This window comes from Prionailurus bengalensis, chromosome A1, assembly GCF_016509475.1.
Source record: "Prionailurus bengalensis isolate Pbe53 chromosome A1, Fcat_Pben_1.1_paternal_pri, whole genome shotgun sequence".
NCBI classification, from domain to species: domain Eukaryota; kingdom Metazoa; phylum Chordata; class Mammalia; order Carnivora; family Felidae; genus Prionailurus; species Prionailurus bengalensis.
Window position 1 is genome coordinate 94,353,538 of NC_057343.1, and position 24,193 is coordinate 94,377,730.

A 24,193-nucleotide genomic window follows, 5' to 3' on the forward strand; every position below is an offset into this window, starting at 1 on the left:
TCTCTCAAACATAAATAAACATTTAAAAAAGAGAGAGAGAAATGGTAAATGAGCACTGGCTTCTACTGAAAGTCACCAACTGCCTTAGCTCCTGAAAAGCTAGGCACTGACTTTTCTCTAGCTGGGAAAGTCATAGGTGGTATTTTCTTCTAGAAGAAGGCTGTTTTGTCTACACTGAACATTTTTTTAGTGTAGCCACCTTCATGAATTATCTTAGTGAGATCTTCTGGATAACTTGCTGCAGTATCTGTATCAGCACCTGCTGCTGCACCTGGTACTTTTATGTTACAAAAATGGCTTCTTTCTTAAACCTCACGAACCAACGTCTGCTGGCTTCAAACTTCTCTTCTGCAGCTTCCTCACCTCCCAGACTTCATAGAAATGAAGGGAGTCTTGCTCTGGATTAGGTTTTGACTTAAGGAAATGTTGTGGCTGAGAACTTTCACCACCAGCAATATGGTCGTTGTGCTCTCCATTTATATGTTCAGTGGAGTAGCACTTTTTAAGTTTTATTTTTACTCAATTAATCTCTAGACCCAACATGAAGCTCAAACTCATGACCCTGATACCAAGAGTGGCATGCTCTTCCGACTGAGCCAGCCAGGTACCCCCGGAGTAGCACTTTTAATTTCCTTCAAGAACTCTTCCTCTGCACTCACAACTTGACTGACTGGCACAAGAGATCTAGCTTTTGGCCCGCTAGGCTTTTGACATGCCTTCCTCACCAAGCCTAATCATTTCTAGCTTATGATTTAAAGTGACAGATGTGCAAGCTCTTTCCTTTCATTTGAAGGCTGAGAGGCCATTGTAGGGTTCCTAACTGGCCTAATTTCAATATTATTGTGTCTCAGGGACTCAGGAGGCCTGAGGAGAGGGATGAGGAGGAACGGCCAGTCAGTGGAGCAGTCACAACACACACATTTAGCAGTTAAGTGCGCCATCTTATATGGGCACAGTTTGTCGCGCCCCAAAACAATCTGAATAGTAATGTCAAAGATCACTGATCACGCATCACCATAATACATGTAACAAAAAAGTCTGAAACACCGCGAAAATTACCCAAATGTGGAACAGAGACACAAAATAAGCAAATGCTGTTGGAAAAATAGAACCAATAGACTTGAATGACACAGGGATGCCACAAACTTTCAATCCGTAAAAAATGCAGTATCTGCAAAACACAGTAAACTGAAGTGCAATAAAATGAGGAACGCCTGTTAGGGTTTAAAAAAATGTTTCTGAATGAAATATCATTTCTTTACTGGTAAATAACTAAATGGCATTTTTATTTCCTCATTTCTATGTTGTTAGCTTATTTACATCAATAACTTTTCTGAAAAGGCAGCAAAAATACTGATGTTCAAAAATATCACCTAAGGTTAGGAGATGATGGCATGGACACGTGGAATCAAACTCAAGATCCTATTCTGACTAGTCCTGTGTTCCATAGGCAAGTAACAATCTCTCTGAGCTAGTTCTATTTCTGAGAGAGGAACACTAATGTACTGCAAGCAGTATTTTGCAGGGTTCTTACGAGGGTTAAAGGACACGTTCTGATTATGCGTACCACAGTGACCAAGGCACAAGAAACAGTAACCACTTCAAGTCAATTCATTAGATTTAAACAAAAGTGAAGAGGAAAGTAACAGAAGATTTCCTCTGAAACTGATTTTCTTTAAAATAAAAACACCTGCCTCCCCTCCATTTTCAAAAGAGTGCACACTGAAAAGAAGGCATTGGGCAATCCTAATCCTTTCTGGTTCTTGTCAAGATGTGCTTGCTATTGTGCTTTCGTTTATAATTCTAGTAAGCTTACCTATTCATGATAATTATTAAGTATAAACATGCAATTAATTCCAAATTTACAACTGGATGCATATTTAGGATAGTTTAAGCTTCCTTGGAGGTTATTAGACAGCGCCATCTAGTGCTCCTATTCAGTAGTAGCAGAATAAACTGGAAGTGTGGTTCAGGTCCCAGAAGAATCAAATGCATAATTTGAAAAAACACAGTACATGCCTCTTGGTCCTAACTCAGGTCCACATCAGAACCATCTGAGTGGGGCATGGACACTCATGTATATTAAAAGAAAAACAATCCCTGTTTGATATACAATTAGAATTGAGAACCACTGATGTGGTGAATGTATCCTCCACTATCACAGAGCCACAAAGTCAAACTAGTTTACTTTGTTACGTGGAAGCTGGTTTAGACAGAAATACATCATAAAAATCCAGGTTACTGCATAAAAATGAAATTGGGTACATGGGAAGAAAAAGAGAATCAGCAAAAATGGGAGTATGTACAGGGATATAATATGCATGTGTGTTTATTTGGGAGCATGTGGAGGGATGTGCTTATTAGAGAATGTGTTTAGCTGTCTATGGCAAGGGAAAACAATCCTTTTGTCTTTATTTTTTGTGTCTGCACGTGAAAGACAATCATTAAACTACAAAGCTGACTTCTTGATGATTGGAGCATCTCTCAGTTTAAAACTTAGGGTTTTAGGGGTGCCTGGGTAGCTCAGGTGGTTAAATGTCCGACTCTTGATTTCAGCCCAGGTCATGATCTCACATAGAGCCTGCTTAAGATCTTAAGATTCTCTCCCTCTGTCCCTCCTCCACTGGCACGCACTCTCTCTTAAAAGAAAATAAAAAAACTTTTTTCATGTTTGTTTATTTTTGAGAGAGATAAAGTGCAAGGAGTGAAGGGGCAGAGAGAGAAGAGACAGATCTGAAGCAGGCTCCAGGCTCTGAGCTGTCAGCACAGAGCCCAATGTGGGACTCAAACTCACTGAGCCGACATCGAAAGCTTAACCAACTGAGCTACCCAGGCGCCTCCCCCAAATATTTTAATTACTTTTTTAATGTTTATTTGGGGGGGGATAGAGAGAGAGAGGGAGACGCAGAATCTGAAGCAAGCCCCAGGCTCTGGGCTGTCAGCACAGAACCCACAAGTCTTGAGGTCATGATCTGAGCTGAAATCAGAAGCTTAACCAACTAAGCCACCCAGGCGCCCCCAAAAATAAAATCTTTAAATCTTAGGGTTTTACTATTAAGCTCGTAATAAACACCAACTATATGTCAAACATTATAAAGGCAATATGTTTGGGTATTCTTTAAACAAAACAGTTATAAACCTATAAAATGTAAAACCTCAATGGCAGTTTAAAAAGATTTTAGTCACTGAAGCTGCTTTTCATAAGAAAGCAGCATATTACCCACTCTTCTAAGAGAAAATTTTATTGTGACATAAAAATACATTAAAAATTATATTTAGGTACTTCTAATAAAGAACAGCTCTTGGGTTACAATATCTCCATGCTATTAATAGTGGCCATGCTAGTTAAATATAATTTAAAACCTGATTTGGTCATGTTCTCAATTTTCTCGTCCCCATTTTTTTAAAATATATTTTTAAAGTTTATTCATTTATTTTTAGAGACAGAGAGAGCGGGGGAGGGACAGAGAGAGGGAGACAGAGAAACCCATGCAGGCTCTGCACCCTCAGCAAAGAGCCTGATGTTGGGCTCGAACTCAGGAACCATGAGATCATGATCTGGGCCAAGGGTGGATGCTTAACCAAGCCACCCAGGCACCCCTCTAATTCCCATTTTAACCACTAGGTTTTTGCACTAAGCAAACAACTCAAGTGAGGAACGTGGCAATTTTTTTATGTACAAATGGATGTGTACATTTTATTAGCACAGAAATAATTCCTCAGAGGTCTCAAGAAACACGTGCAAGGTGAACAAAACATTCTAAAGCCTACCAAATGGGTTTGTAGATCTATTCTCTAAATTTCACAGGTAAGTTTCAGAGTCAGACCTAGGCCAACTACAGAAAAGGCATCCAACAAATGGATGTTTCATCCAACCAAACAGTAAATGGAGAATTCAGACTTGCAGCTGGATTGTGAACAGATGTGTGGTGTGGCCTACCAGACACACAGTGAGGGACACTGGACATTTGGGCACATCACCACTGCAGGGCTATCTTTGCAAAAAATATACTTTTTTTAAGGTTTATGTATTTTGATAGAGAAAGAGAGATAAACAGACAGAGACAGATACAGACAGAGACAGAACACCAGCAGGGAAGTGGCAGAGAGAGAAGGACACAGATAATCCGAAGCAGGCTCTGCACTGGCAGCATGGAGCCCAATGCAGGGCTCCAACTCACAAACCATGAGATCATGAGATGAGTTAAAAACAGGTAGACACTTAACTTACTGAGCCACCCAGGTGTCCCAATCTTTGCAAAAAATTCTTGACCTACAATGCTTCCAAAACAGACATTCTATATAATTTTTTCAATGTACAATATGCTCAGTTGAGCCACATGAGAACTATACTTACACTTGTGAGCATGTTATCAAACAAAGGCAGCAATGGATTGAAAAATCTAAACAAAATTCTCAACAGAAAAACACACACACGATACACAGAGCATCTATTGTACGGAATCAGTACTGGAAATATACAGTAATGGGAATATCAAAGGACTGCAAAACAGAAAACTGTGCTCTAAATCTTCCTCTAGCATTAACTAGTTATACATTATTGTGGACAAATTATTAATCCCTTTGGATCTTAACATCCTCATTTGTAAAATGACAGACTATAATATTCTTTGCTTTGTTCTAGCTGTGCCCTTAATGAGAAAAGGGAATACACAACAGCCAGACTAATCCTTTTTTAAATTAAAAAAATAATTTACTTATTTTGGGGAGAGCGCAAGTTGGGGAGGGGCAGACAGAGGGGGACAGAGGATCCAAAGTAAGCTCTGCGTTGACAGGCTGACACCAGTGTGCCCAATGTGGGGCTCAAACTCACAAACCACAAGATCATGACCTGAGCTGAAGTCAGATGCTCAAGCAACTGAGATACCCAGGTGCCCCTTTAATTTTTTTTTTATTGTTTATTTATTTTAGAGAGAGAATGAGAGAAAGAGAGAGAGAGACAGAGAGAGAGAGAGAGAGAGAGAGAGAGAGAGAGAGAAATAGACAGAATCCAAAGCAGGCTACAGGCTCTGAGCTGTAAGCACAGAGCCCAACCCAGGGTTTGAACTTACAAACTGTAAGATCATGACCTGAGCCCAAGTTGGATGCTTAACTGACTGAGCCAGCGAGACACCCCTCCCTTGTGTTTCTTAAACACTTCTGGAGGTTGATGAGAAGGGCTCCAAATCTCCAATGGTGTGACCACACACTTAGACTGACATACCATTAGGGTCTTTACAACCCCAGAGTTAAGTGGAAAACCAGGGTTAATTCTGATTAAATATTCACAATGCACTTAAGGGCCACACATGATGGTCTCCACTAGGGACCTACATACTTCACTAGCAGAGCAGCATGGGGACTTGGGAGTCAGAAGTCTGGGATTTCAGTCTGACTCTATCACTTAATATCTCTGTGTGGCCTCGGGCAGGTCTCCTCATTACTCTGCTTCTCATTTTCCATTATAAAATTTTAATTAACATATAGCATTATTTCTGCAATAGCAAAATATCAATATCCATACATAACCATACAACCTTAAGTTGTTTTTTTGTTTTTTGTTTTTTTTTTAACATTTATTTATTTTTGAGACAGAGAGAGACAGAGCATGAACGGGGGAGGGGCAGAGAGAGAGGGAGACACAGAATCGGAAGCAGGCTCCAGGCTCCGAGCCATCAGCCCAGAGCCTGACGCGGGGCTCGAACCCACGGACCGCGAGATCCTGACCTGAGCCGAAGTCGGACGCTCAACCGACTGAGCCACCCAGGCGCCCCCCTTAAGTTGTTTTTTATTTTTGTTGTGTTTTGAAGAGGTTAAAGCTTTTCCTAACTTGAATTTTTAAATATAGAAACATGATAAACACTTAAACAGTGCAGATATATAGAATAAAATGAAAGTACTACCTAATCCTGCCATCCTCCCACGTCTGTTTCCATCTACCTCCCCCTCTACAAAGATTTTCTATATAGCCTTACAGAGTTCTTCCTATACATTTTTAATCAAAGACTTTTATTAAAACATCTGAGTACATGCTGGCATATATAATTTAACCACAGCAGAACATTTTCAAATCAGTATGTATATACCTAGATCTACCTCAATCACTTGGCTACTGTGTACTGTTCTTGGTAGACCATAGTTGATTTAATTGTTCCACTTTTTTTTTTTTAATGTTTTTGTATTTAGTTTGAAGATCGAGCATGAGTGGGGGAAGGGCAGAGAGAAAGGGAGACAACAGAATGCTAAGCAGGCTTCAGGCTCTGAGCTGTCAGCACAGAGCCCGACACGGGGCTCAAGCTCGTGAACTGCCACCATCAGTGACCTGAGCCAAAGTCGAACACTTAACCAACTAAGCCACCCAGGCACCCCTTAACTGATTCACTTTTGTGAACACTGATTCCCCTTCTAATTTGTCAGTGAGATGAACAATGCCGAAAAATATTCCACAGAGGATTTTGCGCACACATATTAGTTTTCTGAGGTTAGTAACAACAAATTGCCACCAATCTAGAGGCTTTCAACAACAAAAAGTATTCTCTCACAGCTCTGGAACCCAGAAGTCCAAAATCAAGGTGTTGGTAGGGCTGGTTCCTTCTGGAGGCTCTGAGGGAAAGTCCATTCTGGCTTCTCTCTTAGCTTCTGGCAGCTCTGGGCAATCCCAGCAGTCCGGTGTACTAACCAGCACTCTAATCTCCGCCTCCGCCCTGGCGCCCCCTCTCCCGGCGTCTTCAATCTCCCTCTTTCCTTCTCCTATAAGGACACCACTCACCAATCTGGAGAGCTTTACCTTAATTACACCTGTGAAGGCCCCTATTACAACTAAGGTCATATTCTGAGGTTCTGATCGGACATAACTTTTGGGGCCATTAATCAACCCAGGACCACACACACGAGAATATGTCAGTTGTATAAAAAAATTATACTGCTGAAATACCTCTCAAAAGGTTACAATGATTTTCATTTCCACCAAAATGATACTAAAGTGCTCTTTCCCCTGATTCTTGCCAACTTTTAAAACTTCGGGCTAAATCTATGTGTTAGATAAAAAAATAATGCAATACTGTTTCTACTGCATCTCCCTGACTTTTCTAGTAAGGTTAATCCTGTATTTACTGTCTTCTTTTGAGAACCTCCTATTCTTAAATTTTGTCATTTTCTACGCGCTGATGTGTCATTTTCTTCTCAATCTTTCAAGAATTCTTCACAGCCTGGATATTAATATTTTATAATATATGTTGCCACAATTTCCAAGCATGTCAGTTATTCAACCTTATCTTTTACTGCATAACATTTAAAAGTATTTATTTAATCAAATTTACCAAGTTATTCTTTTACGGTCCTGGGCTTTTAACATTTTTAGATTTTTAAGCAGGACAAATATAGACAGATGAGTAACGGACAGCACATTCTACTCTGTCTGCAAATAAATGCCTTATGAATGAGAAAATATTTGAGGAGCCAGAGGAGGCTTAAATTAGGTGTTCTAAGACGTAATTTCCAACAAGCAATTCTCAGAACGCCAGCCATTCATTCAACGCAACTGAATATAGCTCAATATAATCAACTCTGACACTACTCAGACACAGCATCGGATTCCACAGGCTGAGGGCTCAGTCCTACTGGACTGCAAACCACCCCGAACCCACCCCCAACTTCGGACATCGTCAGCCCAGTTAGCTGTGCTTCTGACCCACTGGCTATGCACTGGAGGTTCCCACGAGCCCCTCTCCTTAGGTACAATTATTGTGCCAGCTCACAGAACTCAAACAAAACACATTATTAACAGTAAAAGGATGTAACTCACAAACAGCCAAACGGAAGAGGTGCAGAGGGCAAGGTATGGGGATGGGCCGCAGAGTTTCCCTGCCCTCTGCCCTCTCCAGGAGCGCCACCCTCCCAGCATCTCCACGTGTTCAACAACCAGGAAGCTCTCTGAACCCCGTCCTTTTGAGTTTTTTGTAGGCTACGTTTTTTGGACACGAACTATTAAATTGAAGCTGGCAACTGCTTCAACCTCCCTGGAGGTCAGGGGGTGGGACTGAAAGTGCCAACCCTCTAATCACTGCTTAGAGGCCAGCAGCCCCCATCCTTAGGTGCTTTCCAGAACCTCATTAACATAACAAAAGACAACTTTATCCCCCTCCAAAGGCTTAAGAAATGCTAAGGGTTTTGGAAGCGGTGAGAGAGGGGCTGTGGATGAAGACAAAACACACACGTCTCATAAATCACAATATCACAATGCTGTAGACCCAACGTGAAAATACGGAGAAGAGGAACAGCAAAGTTGGAGGAGGTATGGGTGATTTAATTAATAGTCCAACAACTCCTGATGCACAACAATGCCTTAGGCACTGAAAGAGAAGAAATGTAAGACAGACACATTCTCTGCCCTCCAGAAGTTTACAATTTGGACACAAGCAAAAACCTTTTAAGCAGTGGTTAAGCAACTACAAATGAAAAAAAAAAAAATTAGCAAACCAATGAAATCCGTGTAGTTGACAATCCGAAGGGAAATAAGAATTCTGATGGGTCTCAGATGGTGAGTACCAATCAGGATTCAAAAAAATTTTTTTGAACCTTTACCAAACTAAAATAAACATAAGAAAAGTGCACTATCATAATCAAACAACTCAATCAACTGTGCCAAGTAACGTCATCCACATAACCAGCACTCATAAGTCCGCGATGACACCCTAGAAGCCCCTCCTACTTCGCTCCTACTTTCCCTTCGCATTTCCTTCCTTCACTCCCCAAAAGGTCAGACTGGTTTTGTCTAATTTTGTACTTTGTGTAAAGAGAGTAAGACACTAGGTACTTTTTTCTCCCCCAAAAAAACCTGTCTGTGACATTCATCAAAAGTTTTGCATATAGTTAGAGACTGTTCTTTTCCATTACCATACGGTATTCCATTGTGTGAATATTTTAATACACCACTTATCGATTATACCAGTGATGGGTAGTTTCTGTGGTGCCTACATCTGGACTCCTGTGAAACACTGCTATGAACATTCTCATGTGCATCCTGTGGTGAACACGTTTTCACTTCTGTGGGCTGTGTACTAGGGAACACAAGTCCCGTGTCAGGGACCACACAGATGTGCAGCACTATTAAGTACCACCCAACAGTTTCCAAAGGATGGGCACAACCCCTCCAGCACTGTGTGGGAGCTCCAGGTGCACTGCACTTTCCCAACAACTGCTATTCGCTGCCTCTTCCACGTTAGCCATTCTAGTGAATCTGCAGCAAATGCAATTATTACGAATGATATGAGAGTTCAGATAATAGCAAATCCCTCACAACAGAGCAGACTTTAGAAAGAATGCAGGTTTTAATTAAACTAACTGCACACAAAAAAAGAGTTCACTGACTTGCTTAGTCACATACCCAAGGGATAACAAAATGATACATGTAAAGTCCACGTTTAAGAGTGTAAAAGTGGGGCACCCGGGTGGCTCAGTCAGTTAAGTGTCCGACTTCGGCTGAGTTCATGATCTTGCAGTTTGTGAATTCAAGCCCCATGTCGGGCTCTGTGCCGAGCCTGCTTCGGATTCTGTGTCTGCCTCCCTTCTCTACCCCTCCTTGGCTCACGATCTTTCTCAAAATAAACAAATGTTTAAAAAAAAAAAAAAAAGAACATAAAAGCAGCAGTCGATTATTCTATGGCCACTGCTCTTCCACTGGGAGAAGAATTAACCAGTTATTTTAACCACTCTCTAAAGTGCATTAAAAAAAGAAAAGAATATAGGTATTAATGGGTATTAGGCTGTTGTAAAAAAACTTACAACAAAATGGTAGAAGACAGTACACGTATTTTAAGAGAAGACAATCACGGAGCCAGCAAAGAGTGCTCAAGAGTGGGGAGAAATATGAAGACAAGACAGAAAGTAGAAGACAAGGTGAATAAACGTTCTGGTGACTAAAACCTGTATAAAAGAGTTCTCTCACTAAAATCTTAAGATCCATACTTTTCTATAGTATAGAAGCAATGGCTATTTCAGGAAAATGAATATCAGTAAATGTTTTATAAAAATAATATAAAATGTTCAGCAAAAATGTACAGAACAGCTTTTCTGTGACTCACTCTGTACAATTTCACATGTGCACTATGTGAGATACATCCCCTTAAGAAACTACAGCATAAAATTTAATCAGGACAGGTATTTTCAGTAAACAATAAAACATCAGAATCTATAATAATACTATATCTAATACTTATTTATTTTTATTAAAACAATTTTTTAAGTTGATTTACTTTGAGAGAGACTGAACATGAGCAGGGGTGAGGTAGAGAGAGAGAGAGGTGAGAGAGAATCCCAAGCAGGCTCCGTGCTGTCAGTGTGGAGTCTGAAATGGAGCTCGATCCCACAAACCAGGAGATCATGACCCAAGCCGAAATCGAGTCAGATGCTGAACTGAGCCACCCAGACGTCCCTAATACTTAACTTTAAAGGTTTTTAAAAAAATCCCAGACTCAAACTAGTAAAAAAACCAAAACAAATTACTTCAATTTTTCAGGTGTCTAGCACCGTGACCTCACGTCAGTCCCCAAGCTCCTAGAGGGTGAGCAGCACATCCTGTAATTTATCACAGCCTCTGTCCACAGGCTCAGCAGGACATTCAATAAATCCTACTCAATTCACCAACATGCTTGAATGTGTAACCACTGACCAGTATAGCATATATGCTGCTTCATGCAGCTGGTGAAAAGTGATCGGGTGTTTCCATAAGACAAACCTAGTTCAAAACGCTTAATCATTTTTAAAAAACAATCTGTAAACAGGCACAGATTTTAGAAATTATATAAACACAAGCACTACAAAATTCAAGAACAATAAAGTAGAAAGACATAAACTATGCCTAAGAGCATCTGCTAACAGAGCAAACCTCTTTCTAAACAAACTTTCAGTTTATTATTTCCTTAGAGTTTATCTAGGTTGGGACCTTCGTACACATTTACTCCAACCAATGAAACACATGGTTAATTTATAAATGTTGACTCTTAAGAGCCAACTGAGTGATGACCGTGCTAAAAAAACAAACAACTGTGTCATTTCCTGGGAGTTTATCTGCTTCTCTTTTCAAGGTTCGAATCTCTAACATTTATAACTTATATCAATGTTAGGTATGAACAGAGTAAGCAATAGGGTATATAAAACTTGTGTGCATTTAGTTGATCGGGTAATATATAAATTTTGAAAATTAATGTAACTGGCCAGAATTGATCAAGCTTAAGAAGCATCATAAAAAGGACTGGAGTGCTAGTAAGAGGTCTAAGAAACCGTTAAGGAAAGGCTCATGAAACATGAAACGTTAAGAGGGAAAACCACAGGGAGACTGAAATGAAACTTTGTGACGGAAGAGAGTTCACTGAGAAGAAAAAAAGAAATGGCTGGGAATGAAAAATAGAGCAAACGCTACCAAACTAACCAAACATAAACACCACATACAAAGCATCCACAGGCAGTCATCAACGTGGAGGCGCAGAACACAATATGCGGCTATAACTGCCAATCTCTAATCCCAGACAACCGCCAACTGTTCTCTCGAGAGATTAATGATCAGACTACTTTTTATTTCATTTTTTAAAGTAATCTCTACCCCCACCATGGGGCTCAAACTCACAACCCCAAGGATCCAGAGTCGCACGATCCACCTACTGCCAGCCAGGCGCCCCCATGACTAGACCTCTCAAGTTCTGTGCTGGAACAGAACAGGAGGGCAGCATTGCAAGCAAAAACGTGGCTGAACAAAACGTGGTAAGAGTTTACGAATAAATACTGCGATTTGCTAGTCCAACACATGTTATGCCGAGTACAACTAGCTAGTCATACTAAAAATAAAATGCTAAAAACTCACTCACTGTCTTCTGTGGGAAGGACCTGCAGGGAGTAAATCCACTCTATTATATCATCTTTGTTCACCACATCTAAGGAGTCCAACATATCCAGCCCGGAGAGAGCAAAAAATGCAATTGTCAACCTAAAAGAAAAAAAAACAAAGAAACAAACGTAAAATTACATCATAACTGTCTAAACACTGAAGTTTTTTTTTTTCAGAAAAATAAAGTCTTTCTAATTTTAAAATTAATTCAAACAGTACTCTCATTTTGCAAAAGCCAAAAAGTCATATTTATTCTTATAATTTAAAAATATCAATCAAATCTTTGTTTCATTTGTAAAAAGGAGCGTTTGGGGTAAAAAAAACAGTCATACACATTTGAAACTCATCAGCAACCTGAAGGCTAATGTAGGTTAAAAAAGGAATTCCCTGCACCCAATTAGTACAAGTAAGTCCAAAAGGCTGGAAAACATAGAGAATACCAATTTCCACTTACTTGCCAAGAACAGCTACACTTATAGTAGGTGCTTAATTCTTAAGGAAGGTTAGAATAAACCCATCTGTATTCAAATTTGTTTACAAATAATGTAACTGGACAAAACTTAAACTGAATTTTGGGAAATAAGGAACACTTTAAAAAATACACATGCATTTCAACTTCATTTTCCCAGAGAGGATTCTTCAATGGAATGAAAAACTGTAAGGCAACACATTCCCTTCCAAGACTGCATACTAAATGAGAAATGTAAACTCTGTGTTTTCATTTAAAACTAGTACTTAAGTGATTACTTTTCACATAAAGAGTTTGTTATATATAATTCTTTTCAGGCTGAGATACATTCTATACTGTTTTCTGAACATGGTTATCTTTTTTTTTAATTTAAGTAATCTCTACACCCCACATGGGGCTTGAACTCACAGCCCTGGGATCAAGAGTTGCATGCTCTATATTGACTGAGCCAGCCAGGCACCCCTGAACATGGTTATCACATTTCTATATTCTAACAGTTCCTATGACTAATAGTAAACAATTAATACTTTAAATCATCTGGTCCAAAATCTTACAGCAAAGCCACTTGACACATTCTGCAACCTTTTCAGAAAAGATTCCAAAAGAGAAATAAGCCCTAATGCCCTCATTATGTATAATAAATTAACTTCTTTCTCATGCATCTAGAAAAATATTACCAACTTAAGAAAAATGAGAAAACAGTCACTCTTTCTTTAAATTTTTTTTTTTAACCATGTAATTCTCTCTCTGACCCCTGGTTGAAAAAGGCTAGCATACATTAGATAACAGGAGGAAACACACCAAAGAGTAATTCCAACCAAAGCTTAAGGGCAAAACCTAAAACTGATAAGATATTGTTACACTTAAGAACAAAGATTTGGGGAAAGTTACATTATTGAGAGACTATTACCGTGTATTAGACAGGGAGCTAGCAAATTTCTCATATACTGTATCTCAACTTAATTCTAACCACCGAGAGCCACCAGAATTACGCAGGTGATTTATCTGAGCAAGATCAGGATTAAATTAAGGACGGTGGAACCCCTTTATGTGGGAGGCTACAGTTCAGAGTTCAGATTCTGCTGTCAAATGAGCTAGGTTCAAATCATATGTTGGCTGATTTACAGCCATTCATAACCTGGGCAGGATCTTTTCTGCCTTTTCTAAGTCTGCTTATCTATAAATCCTCATCACACTTCACACAGGTATTCACTACTTGCCCACACGCAAGCACTCACCCAAGGAGGCTATCATTACTGGTATTTTCCCTGATTTGACATGAGTTAGTGACTTCAGAATCTAATCACACTGTTACACTATAGGCCTTATCTCCAGGTCCCTGGTTGGCAACCTTCCTCCCCACAGAGAGCCCTGCCCTTCCCCAAAACAAAATGATACTTTAGATATGGGAAAGACCTCAAGCTAACAGCAGCCAAGTTTGAGAATCACTGTTCATGATAATTATGTCTCATGAGATAAGGTCTGCCTTGTGCAGGATATGTACTCACTTATTGAATTAACTAATAAATGAAAGACCTGTAATATTTCATCTAACCAACCTGGAGCACTCTCCCAGGGGTTTTCAGTGTTGGTGTAAATGATCACAGTCAGATACAATGAAATTATCTAATAATCTAGTTTATTAAGGTATTATAGAAAAAAAAAAGGAAGACAGAGGTGGAAATGGGGGACAACATGAGGTTGTTGATAACACAGCCTACTAAGGCTGGATAAATCAAAAATATTCCTGTTAATGAAAAGTATGTAATAAGAAAACATCTAGGGGCGCCTGCGTGGCTCAATCGGTTAAGCGTCCAACTCTTGATCTCGACTCAGGTCTTGATCTCAGGGTCATGAGTTCAAGTCCCAAGATGGGCTCCACACTAGGCATGAAGGCTGCTTAAAAAAAAAATAAAAGAAGAAAACAACTAAAAGTCTATAAAAATAAACGGGTATTCTTTTCTAAGTTAAGTACTCTCTTAAGTTTTTTAGCTCAAGATCATGAAGTCCAAAGAAGTCAAGTAATTTGCTTCAGATTTCACTGCTAGATAACCAATTAAACTATTTAGGAACACTGAGTCACACGGTGGTATTCTCCTCAGGGGTGTTTCTCAAACCTGCCTGCACATTCAAATCAGCTTAAAAAACAAAACTAGGGGCACCTGGGTGGCTCAGTTAAGCGTCTGGCTCTAGGTTTCAGCTCAGGTCATGATCCATGGCTTTGTGGGTTTGACCCTGCATAAGGCTCTGCGCTGGCAGTGTGGAGCCTGCTTAGGATATTCTCTATCTGCCCCTCCCCTATTCACACTATCTCCCTCAAGATAAATAAACTTAAAAACAAAACAAAAAACTAAAACACTGATATAACACAGAGAGGTCTAGGCCTTATTCCACGACAATGAAACTGAAATTCCGGGTGGAAAGTGGGGTCTGGGTAACTTGAATTTGGAGGCCAGGGGCACAGGTGTGGGGAACTTCCCAGGTGAGTGTAATATGCACCCAGGATCAGGAGCCCAGCTCTAGAGCAGTAAACCCCACTGGGGCAATAATGCCCCCAGGGGACACTGTAAAGATATTTTGGGTTGTCATGGGAGGAGGGTACCACTGGTACCCTGCTCCAAAGTCACACTGTTCCTGTGTTATCTGATCTGCTTTTCATTTTACTTGCTTCTGAAGACGGATGCGAACACTGAAAATTAGTCAGCTGCTGGTAAACTACTTTACTTCAGAAGTCCAGTATTTGCAACTCCCAGCAGTTGAGACTAAGGTTTATAGGATTAACACAGCCACAGTGAAAAGCTTATGTTGATAAAGAGAGGCACCCAGCAGCGGCTGGCAGAACCAAGAAGTCCACTGGGAGCAATGTCTGGCCTCCCTCTGAGACAGGCTAGGAAGATACTCCTTTCTGACCACACCTGAGTTCTCAAGCAGTCCTACAACTGTGAGACGGAGAGAATAAGCAGCCATAATAAAAAACGATTTGGGGATGTGGGCCTCTGAGGGAACTAAGGGGGGGGGGTCTTAAGGTGCCCCAGTGAGTCCTACTTGGGGTATGTATGGACTGTTGGGCAACCTACCGTGGGCACATGGCTGGGGCTGGGGCGGGGGGCAGGGGGGAATCATGCCAAGACATGTGCCTAAAATCAGGCCAGTGTAGATATTAGAACGTTGTTACTTGGGACAGCATTTGTGTTCTTTCTTCTTTCCCTAGACTTGAACTCTGAAACTATATGCTGAAAAAGCAAAGTAGGCCAGCTGCACCTTCCTGCCCTTTGTTCCCTCTGAACAATACTTGTGCAAAGGGTATCTTGCATGGATGAAGAAGTAACATTCGTCCCCTCTAAATCAAGCTGCTGCACCAGGGGGATCGATTCACAGATGGGAGGCAACAACTGAATGAGATCTCCAAAAGATGCCAAATTTTTCAAGCTTAACAACAAAATTTTCAGGTCTTAAAAAAACAGCCCAAAAAATGCCCCATGGATTAAACAGGAAAAAATAAATAAAAACAATCTGAGTGTGGGGGGAAAAAAAAACAACCACAGTAATACGATTTTCTTGTGCCACTAAATGAGAATGAGGAGTGTACTGTTAGGCTGGAGCAGATTACGTGACCATTTGGGAATATACTGGAAACACTGATTCATGGGCATTGACTAGATTCCTAAACTTTGGATCACCTACTCTGCCCCCTTTCTAATACAGTCTCTTTCCTGGCATCTCCAAGTGTCTTTAACAAGTGACTGCATTCCTGCCTAGATCTCAGGTGGGGCTATAACTAAATCATACTGCAAAGAGTTCTAAAATTATAAACAAGCAGCTATATTTAGAAATAGGAACACAGTTCTTGATAAAATTGCTAACAGTGGAAATGAGAGCCTTAGAGAACACGTGAAAATTAATCATAAAGTTAAATACACAGCACACAGAGGTCCCAACAAATACTCTGGAATGACCTACTGCAACACTGCAGAAATGCCACAATTTTAAGCCTTACTCTTCATCTGTAATATTCTTAAATAGCTGGCCCGACTGGTAAATATTCTTAAGTATAACCGCTCATCTCTGGAATTATTTTACATGCAAAATAATTTTTCAAGAAGAAATGTTTACTAAACATCTACTACATGCTGGATTTCATAACAAAAACAAATAAAACAAGCCTCCTAACCTGAAGCAGGTTAAATTATGAGGGGAAACAACTCAGTACCTATAGGAAAAGTGCTGTCACAGAAATCATCTTCTTCCTCTCTAAACCTGCTCCTTTGGCCTCATGCTCCCGAGACCAGATGGCAGTTCCAGTCCCAGAATCCTGGAACTCCTTTTTCCTCCACCCCTCCTTTCTATCCGTCCTTCCACTGCCCCAGCATCTGGCCTCCGGACTACTGCGACAGCTAACTGGTCTTTCTGGCTCTGATCTTGTCCCACTGACTACAACAACCAATTTCAAATTCAACGACGACTCTAAAACGCATATCTAATCAGGAAGATGCACTGCTTGCAACTTCACATCACTTATGTGACTTCAAATTCAGCTTTCCTGACTTGGCACACAAAGCCCTCTGTGATCTGGCCCCTGTCTACCCCCCAGGCTAAATTCCTACCACACCTGCCTTACACTATTAGACAAATGATTGAAGTTTCTCTGCTCGACACTCACTTATCCGCCTTTATTGTCCACTTGCCTATAACCGATCCCAGACTTCCCCCAAACTGAATATTTATTTAGCTCCAGGGTTACTTCTTCCAAGAAGCCATCTCTGAGATGTGTGTCTCTTCAGGTTGGGCTAAGGGGCTTCTGTAACACCCTGCACATACCACAATCACTGGCCACCAAACTCAAGCGCGGTGAGGCGATCAGCAAGATCAGCATCATCTGGAATCTTGTCAAACACAGTAACTTAGACCCTTCCCACACCTCCGCAATCAGAATCTGCATTTTAACAAGATCCCCAGGTGATCTATATGCACAAAAGGGTTGGGAGGCACTGTTACAAGAATCCGTTTGTAGATCTGTTTCTCCTATCAAGTGAACAGTCTCCAACTTTAGCGTGCAGGAGTACCCCCTGGGATGCTTGTCGTAATGCACACTCTCAGGCCCACACAGAGTTCCACGCAGAACTGGGGAGGGACCCAGGTATGTGTATTTTTATAAGCATTTTATTTTATTTAAAAAAATTTTTTATAATGTTTTTATTTATTTTTGCGACAGAGAGAGACAGAGCATGAGCAGGGGAGGGGCAGAGAGAGAGCGAGACACAGAATCTGAAGCAGGCTCCAGGCTCTGAGCTGTCAGCACAGAGCCCGATGCGGGGCTCGAACCCACAGACTGTGAGATCATGACCTGAGCTGAAGTCGGACGCTTAACCGACTGAGCCACCCAGGCGCCCCATGAGCATTTTATGATGTCACTAATGCAGAGCCTCCTGCCACAGTTATCACACTGAGAGATACACTGCTGGACTGTGATTTATTTCAGATAAGGGAGGGAAGGAGAGGGCAGAGTGGTTGCTACATGGTAGTCAGCTACATCACAGGCTATGTAGGGGAATATGGAAGGACCCGTGAACAGAAAGACTAGGTTGACTGTGGTGTCTTCTAAAATAAAAACCAAATGACTAAACCCTTCCTGGAGAGCAGCTGGGTCCATAAAAACAACATACACAAAAAATAGTCAGTATTTAGTCCTTTGATTAAAAAAAACAAAACAAAACAAACCTACCCTACCCTAACTTCCGTTACCCAAATACAATTGGCAACAGCAACTCCCAACCAAACAACTTTCTAAACCACTTACAAAAAAGAAACCTGTTAATGCACAAAGCTCACCATCCAAGGTTAAATATTCAGCTGAGTTAACTAATAACTACCACCTTTCAGAAATTCGTATGAAAAAAAGCCACAGGTAAAACTACAAGTACTTTATTTTCATAAAGGCACAGCTATTAGAAAAATTAAAATGTAGTCCTATTTCTAAGACTAAAAGAAACAGGGAAATGGAGGAATTTTGCCAAAATGGTGGGTCAGAAAATAAGTGTCTAAATGTCTAGCCTGTTCGGAGCCTTCCAAAGAGTCCCGTTTCATACCTATCAGTAAGAAAGAACACAGGACCACCACAAGCACTGGTTTCGGACTGTATGCCTGTACCCAGACACACAGCAGGCACTCAATAATTGTTTGTACAATAGCAATACTGAGTAAGAATTGTGACCTAGCCAACACATTGTTTTACCTGAAAACTCTGGTATCAGTAGAAATTTTGTGACCAGTCACCTTTGCTTAAGAGGTCAGAGACCCTTCACAAGCATCTTCAAGTCAATCATGAATCACACACACCTACCACAGAAGAACTTAATGCTAAACCAGGAGTGTGAATCAGCAAAGAGAAAAACTGAAAAACTGTTAAAAAATCAATACAAAAACTTCTACATACAGATGATCTTCAATGTGGCTACTAAGTGTGCTGTAACAAAACAAGAAATGATACTCTACTCAAATGATAAACATTAGACATATTAACTAATGCGCCAGGACGTTACACATGATTATCTAATATATGATGCCTGATGTAGATTTTAAGATTGTATTAAAGTTGTTAAATCAGTTTAATCAGTTTTTGCAGCTTTACTTATTCTATGAGCACCATTACACAGTTTACCAACATGCACTAGTATATATATATGGTTTTGTCCATGCTGGAATTTTAAATAGAGCAATCAAACACTGGCATTTAGAAAATGCAACCACAGACCTAAAATGATAGCTACAACTTTAACAGTCACAATACAGGTTTTTTTATCCAAATGCTTCAAATTCACATAAAATTTTTTTTTCACTTTTTTAACGTTTGTTTATTTTTGAGAGACAGAGCGGTACTGGGGGAGGGGCAGAGAAAGGAGACACAGAATCAGAAGCAGGCTCCAGGCTCTCAACTGTCAGCATAGAGCCCAACGTGGTGTTTGAACCCATGAATCGTGAGATTATGACCTGAACCGAAGTCGGACACTTAACGGACTGAGCCAGGCAGGCGACCCCCAATTTCACGTAAAATTAATCCCCCCAAAATGTGATTTATTAATATCATTTGTTTCATCCCATATCATTCAGTCAATGGAGTCAGTTTTGAAAACCTTAATTTAGGTCTAGGGATGTGCTCTGCTAGCCAATCAACACCTATGTATGGATAAAGGAATATACGTAAGGCTTCACTCTTTCTTTAGCAAGAATGTGTTCGTCCTTCAGGGCTCATCTCACACAACTCAACAAACACTTACTTAGTGCCTCTTATACGAAACTGTATGTTTTGCTCAGCTGTACTCCAGTACCTATCATAATAAATTTGTAGACCACGTAGGCAGAAGGAATCTGTAAACCTTCCAAAACTGACCCAGTCATGCAGAGTTCAAAATACACCAGGGAATCAGAATTCAGAACATATGGAGAGATGAGAGCAGAACCAATCTGCTCTCGTCTTAGCCCGTCCCAGGCAGCTTTGGAGGCTCGCTTCAAAACCCAGCAGTGCAGAGCAAAACCGCCTCCTTCTCCTCGTCCCCAGACTTTTACTCTGAATGACTAATTCACAGCTTCTTAGCCGCAGCCAAATCACACTCCTCAGCCAACTCCAACTCACAAGGCTACAGCAGATACACTTTTCACAGCCTGCTTTACGGAACACTGCACCTCTTCCGCCAACCTTCTCCTATCTTTCTATTTACAATTCCTGGAAAGTTCATTTCTCCTCAAACCTTTACAGGCTTTGCGCCGCTCCCACACCTCAAACACCATACAGATGTTCAGTGCAGAGTTAATAACGTTTTGCAGGAAAGGGGAGCACAGGACAGGCTATCTAAAATACGGAGACAAAATGGTTTGTCTTTTCCCTTTTACACTCGGAAGTAATGAGGCCAAGCGATTCACAGCCTACGAGAGGAAGTAAAAAAGGAAGCTCAGAGTTGACCGGAAAAATGGTTGGGAAGTGAAAAAAGGCGGAAAATGGAGATCCCACAAGGCCTGGCCTTACGGCTCCCCCAGTCCCCCCGCCGTAGCTCGCGGGAGGAGAGCCACGGCACACCCGCCCGAGAGGAGAGGCACCGGGCAGTGCCGGGTGGGCGGCGGCGCAGGCTCCGCGGCGCCTTTCCGCTGCGGCCGGGCTCCGTCCCCACCCCGATGACCACGGCCACCAATCACCTGCTGGTCTCGAGCGAAGAATAACGCTCAGGCAAGACCTGGAGGCAGCGCTGGAAGAACCGCACGTGCCGGTCTCGCAGGAAATCCAGCCGCTCTCCCTCACCGCTCCCCGCCGGACGCTCGTCCTCCGTGGCCGCCATGCTGCTGCGGAAGCGACGTCCGCCGCGACCCGGAAGCAGTTGGCGAGCGCCGTGAAGGAAGCCCGAGGGGCGACTCGCGGCTGGAGCGTGGGGATGGGGCGAGCGCCGGGGGCGGGGAGCTGACCCGGTCTGTGGTTGAACTTCCTCGCTGTTGACGGTCTTTCGCAGCACTTTAATCCCTGATTTCTCTCTAGACTCAACCTTTTCTCTTCCGAGCCCTACAGGATTGGGGACCCCTCTTAAGCCTTGTAAAATTCAGCCCACAAATCCTTCCAGAACTTGTATCCTCGATAATTGGGAGGAAGTGCAAGATCCAAAGCTCCTAGTTTGCTTTGAGAAAATCACGGCCCTGAAGGGTGGTATATATGAAAACGGATGGATCAGAATAAATTTGCCAACACACCTTTTTGGAAGGTCACAGTTTTAAGCTGAATGGGTAGGGAAACTAAACCTTCAAATCCATCTGTGGAGATAAATGTGTTTTAAATAATTATAGACGCTTCAAAGGTTCAGAGACGTTCCTAGTCCTCTCTAGAATACCAGGAATCACTTAAAAAATATATATACACACACACACACACACACACAAATGCAATATACACAGAAGATACATATTCCTAAGTGTGTGCTTCAAGTCTTTTTTTTTTTTTAATGTTTATTTTTGAGAAAGAAAGGGAGAGCACAAGGAAGGGAGGGGCAGAGAGAGAGGGAGACACAGAATCTGAAGCAGGCTCCAGGCTCTGAGCTGTCAGCACTGAGCCCCCAAGCAGGGCTCAAACTCACAAACGGTGAGATCATGACTTGAACCAAAGTCTGAGGCTTAACGGACTGAGCCATCCAGATGCCTCTCTTTTGCAAGTCTTAAAAAGATTTTACTCTTCATGCTTGAGTCAGTGTGTCATCTAGTAGCAATGTTGCGTCCATTTGCCATAGCACAAAATGTTCAACTACCTGTATGTTACAAAATGAAATAAGATGCTATTTTTTTTTTAAGAGGATCTTAATTTGCTTCTATTATATATTATTCCCTTTAAAAGTTCATGAGGCAAGGGGCGCCTGGGTGGCTCAGTCGGTTGAGCTTCCGACTTCGGCTCAGGTCATGATCTCATGCTCTGTGAATTCTAGACCCGCGTCTCGCGGTCTGTGAGTTCCAGCGAGTTCCAGCCCCGTCTCAGGCTCTGTGCTGACAGCTCAGAGCCTAGAGCCTGCTTCAGATTCTGTGTCTCCTTCTCTCTGACCCTCCCCCGTTCATGCTCTCTCTGTCTCAAAAATAAATATTAAAAAAAAAAAAAAAAGTTCATGAGGCAGTCTTTGGGGGAAAAAAAATCCACCCAAAGGACAGGCCTGAACCCAGGTTCTTTACAGTCAACTAAGCAAGAGAAGTTTGAATATAATTTTGATTGTTCACTTTCTTAGAAAATGTACTACTTAAAATAAGTACTGCGTGGGCAGGAATTGTCTTCTACTTACTCAATAACCCAAAGCACCTAATTTTAGGCCCTAGTGATTACTTATTCACTGAAAAACTGCATTAACAAAGGGTTGGGTATGGGCAGAGGGCTGTTCTGGGTGCCTCCTTACAAATAGGCCCCGTTGCTTGGTTTCCAGGTATGCCCAGCAGAGAGGAGTTTTCATTTGGTGATTACAGTTGAGATCTTTTTCTCACACTTACAAACATGTCTGAAGATGTTCAAAATGGAGTCATATCACACACATTTAACTAGAATGAACAATGCAGTCTATAAATGCTCTGAAAGATGATCCTACTCAACCGGGCCCTTAAAGGGAACCCAAATATTTCATTTGATTCTCAGCTCAGGAACCAGCAATCTCATCCAATTCAGAGAGGGCGGACTCACTGAGAATAATATCATATGCCTACTAGGTACGGAAAGGGCTTTTGAGGAGTGATTTTGACCACACAAGTTGCTGACGCATGCATGACAGAATCTAACCCCCATGTAAAATGCCACTCTACATGATTAGGTAAGAAGTATAATTAGCTCAAGTTTTCAAAGTATAGGAATGATACAACATCTATATAATGGAACATTGTTCAGCCATTAAATAATAATGTTGGAAATGTATAGAAACAGAAAAGTATGTGTAACATAATGTTAAGTAATTTAGTATAGTAAATAAAATGTACTCTACATAGTTATTTTATTTTAGGGTTTATTTTGAGAGAGAGAGAAAGAGTGCACACAGCAGAAAGGCAGAGAGAGAGGGAGAGAGAGAATCCCAAGCAGGCTCCATGCTGCCAGTGCAGACCCTGATGCGGGGCTCAAGCTCAGAAAGTGTGAGATCACTACCTGAGCCCAAATCAAGAGTCAGACACTTAATTGACTGAACCACCCAGGTGCCCCTCTTTGTAGCTACTTTAAGATATGCAAGTATATTTTTGGAAAAAGTTACCCTGGAGCGGTAGAATTATGGGTGCTTTATTAATATTTTCCCTTTAAAAAAAAAAATTTAAAAGGGGCGCCTGGGTGGCGCAGTCGGTTAAGCGTCCGACTTCAGCCAGGTCACGATCTCGCGGTCTGTGAGTTCGAGCCCCCCGTCAGGCTCTGGGCTGATGGCTCAGAGCCTGGAGCCTGTTTCCGATTCTGTGTCTCCCTCTCTCTCTGCCCCTCCCCCGTTCATGCTCTGTCTCTCTCTGTCCCAAAAAAATAAATAAACGTTGAAAAAAAAAAATATTTTCCCTTTAGGGTTTTTTTCTAAATTTCTTATTCCTATCTTTTTTAAACCAGTATAAGAAATGTTTATTTTGCCCTTCTATGAGCCTGTAACTGAGATATTATGTTTATGCTACATCCTTTATATAAAGGAACCATATAATAAATCCCTCACTTATTTTAGACTCAGAAGGACTGGTTTTGTCAAAGAAAATCCCATATTTTTATTAAGAAACAAACCAAAAAACAGACAAAAAGCCATAAGAATCACAGGACCTGGTATGCTTCCCTTAGATGCAGGAAATGGAGAGCTGCCTTTGTGTGCAAAAAAAAGCAACATGTTCAAAAACCATACATAAGAAACCTTCCTTTTGGGTATCTTGTAGTAGTTCCATTCTGTTTTTAAAATCCGTTGTCCATGTCTATATTTTATTTCTAAACTGTCTCCAATCATTTAATAAAAAGAGTTCTAGAGAACAAAGACTACCAAATAAAACAGGCATTCCTGATTAAGGATATTTTATGTTATTTCTCTCATTTTGCAGCAATAATTGTGTAATCAGAATTCAGCCTCCAAAATTTGGATGTCATCTACTTTGACTATTAACTGTGAGATAAGACAAGGTTTTGGCCACTACTACTAGTAAATTTCTAGGTCAAATGACCTAGATATGTCAAATTACAATTAAAGATATTCTAAGAGGAGCGCCTGGGTGGCTCAGTTGGTTGAGTGGCTGACTCTTGATTTCAGCTCAGGTCATGATCTCTCGGTTTCGTGGGTTCGAGCCCAGCATTGGGCTCTGTGCACAGCACAGCGCAGAGCCTACTTGAGATTCTCTAT

General features: G+C 41.2%; 1 protein-coding gene across 1 annotated transcript in view; it reads right to left on the reverse strand.

Annotated features, from left to right (window-relative positions):
- The window catches only part of PGGT1B (protein geranylgeranyltransferase type I subunit beta), a 62,505-nt gene extending 41,794 nt beyond the window's left edge, over positions 1 to 20,711 (reverse strand). The window contains exons 1-2 of the mRNA XM_043554157.1: positions 20,538 to 20,711; positions 11,862 to 11,980 (exon numbers count right to left, since the gene is read on the reverse strand). Of these exons, the coding sequence (XP_043410092.1) occupies positions 11,862 to 11,980; positions 20,538 to 20,677 (259 nt within the window). The 5' untranslated portion in view covers positions 20,678 to 20,711. The remainder of the gene's footprint in view (positions 1 to 11,861; positions 11,981 to 20,537) is intronic.
- Positions 20,712 to 24,193: the final 3,482 nt, after the last annotated feature.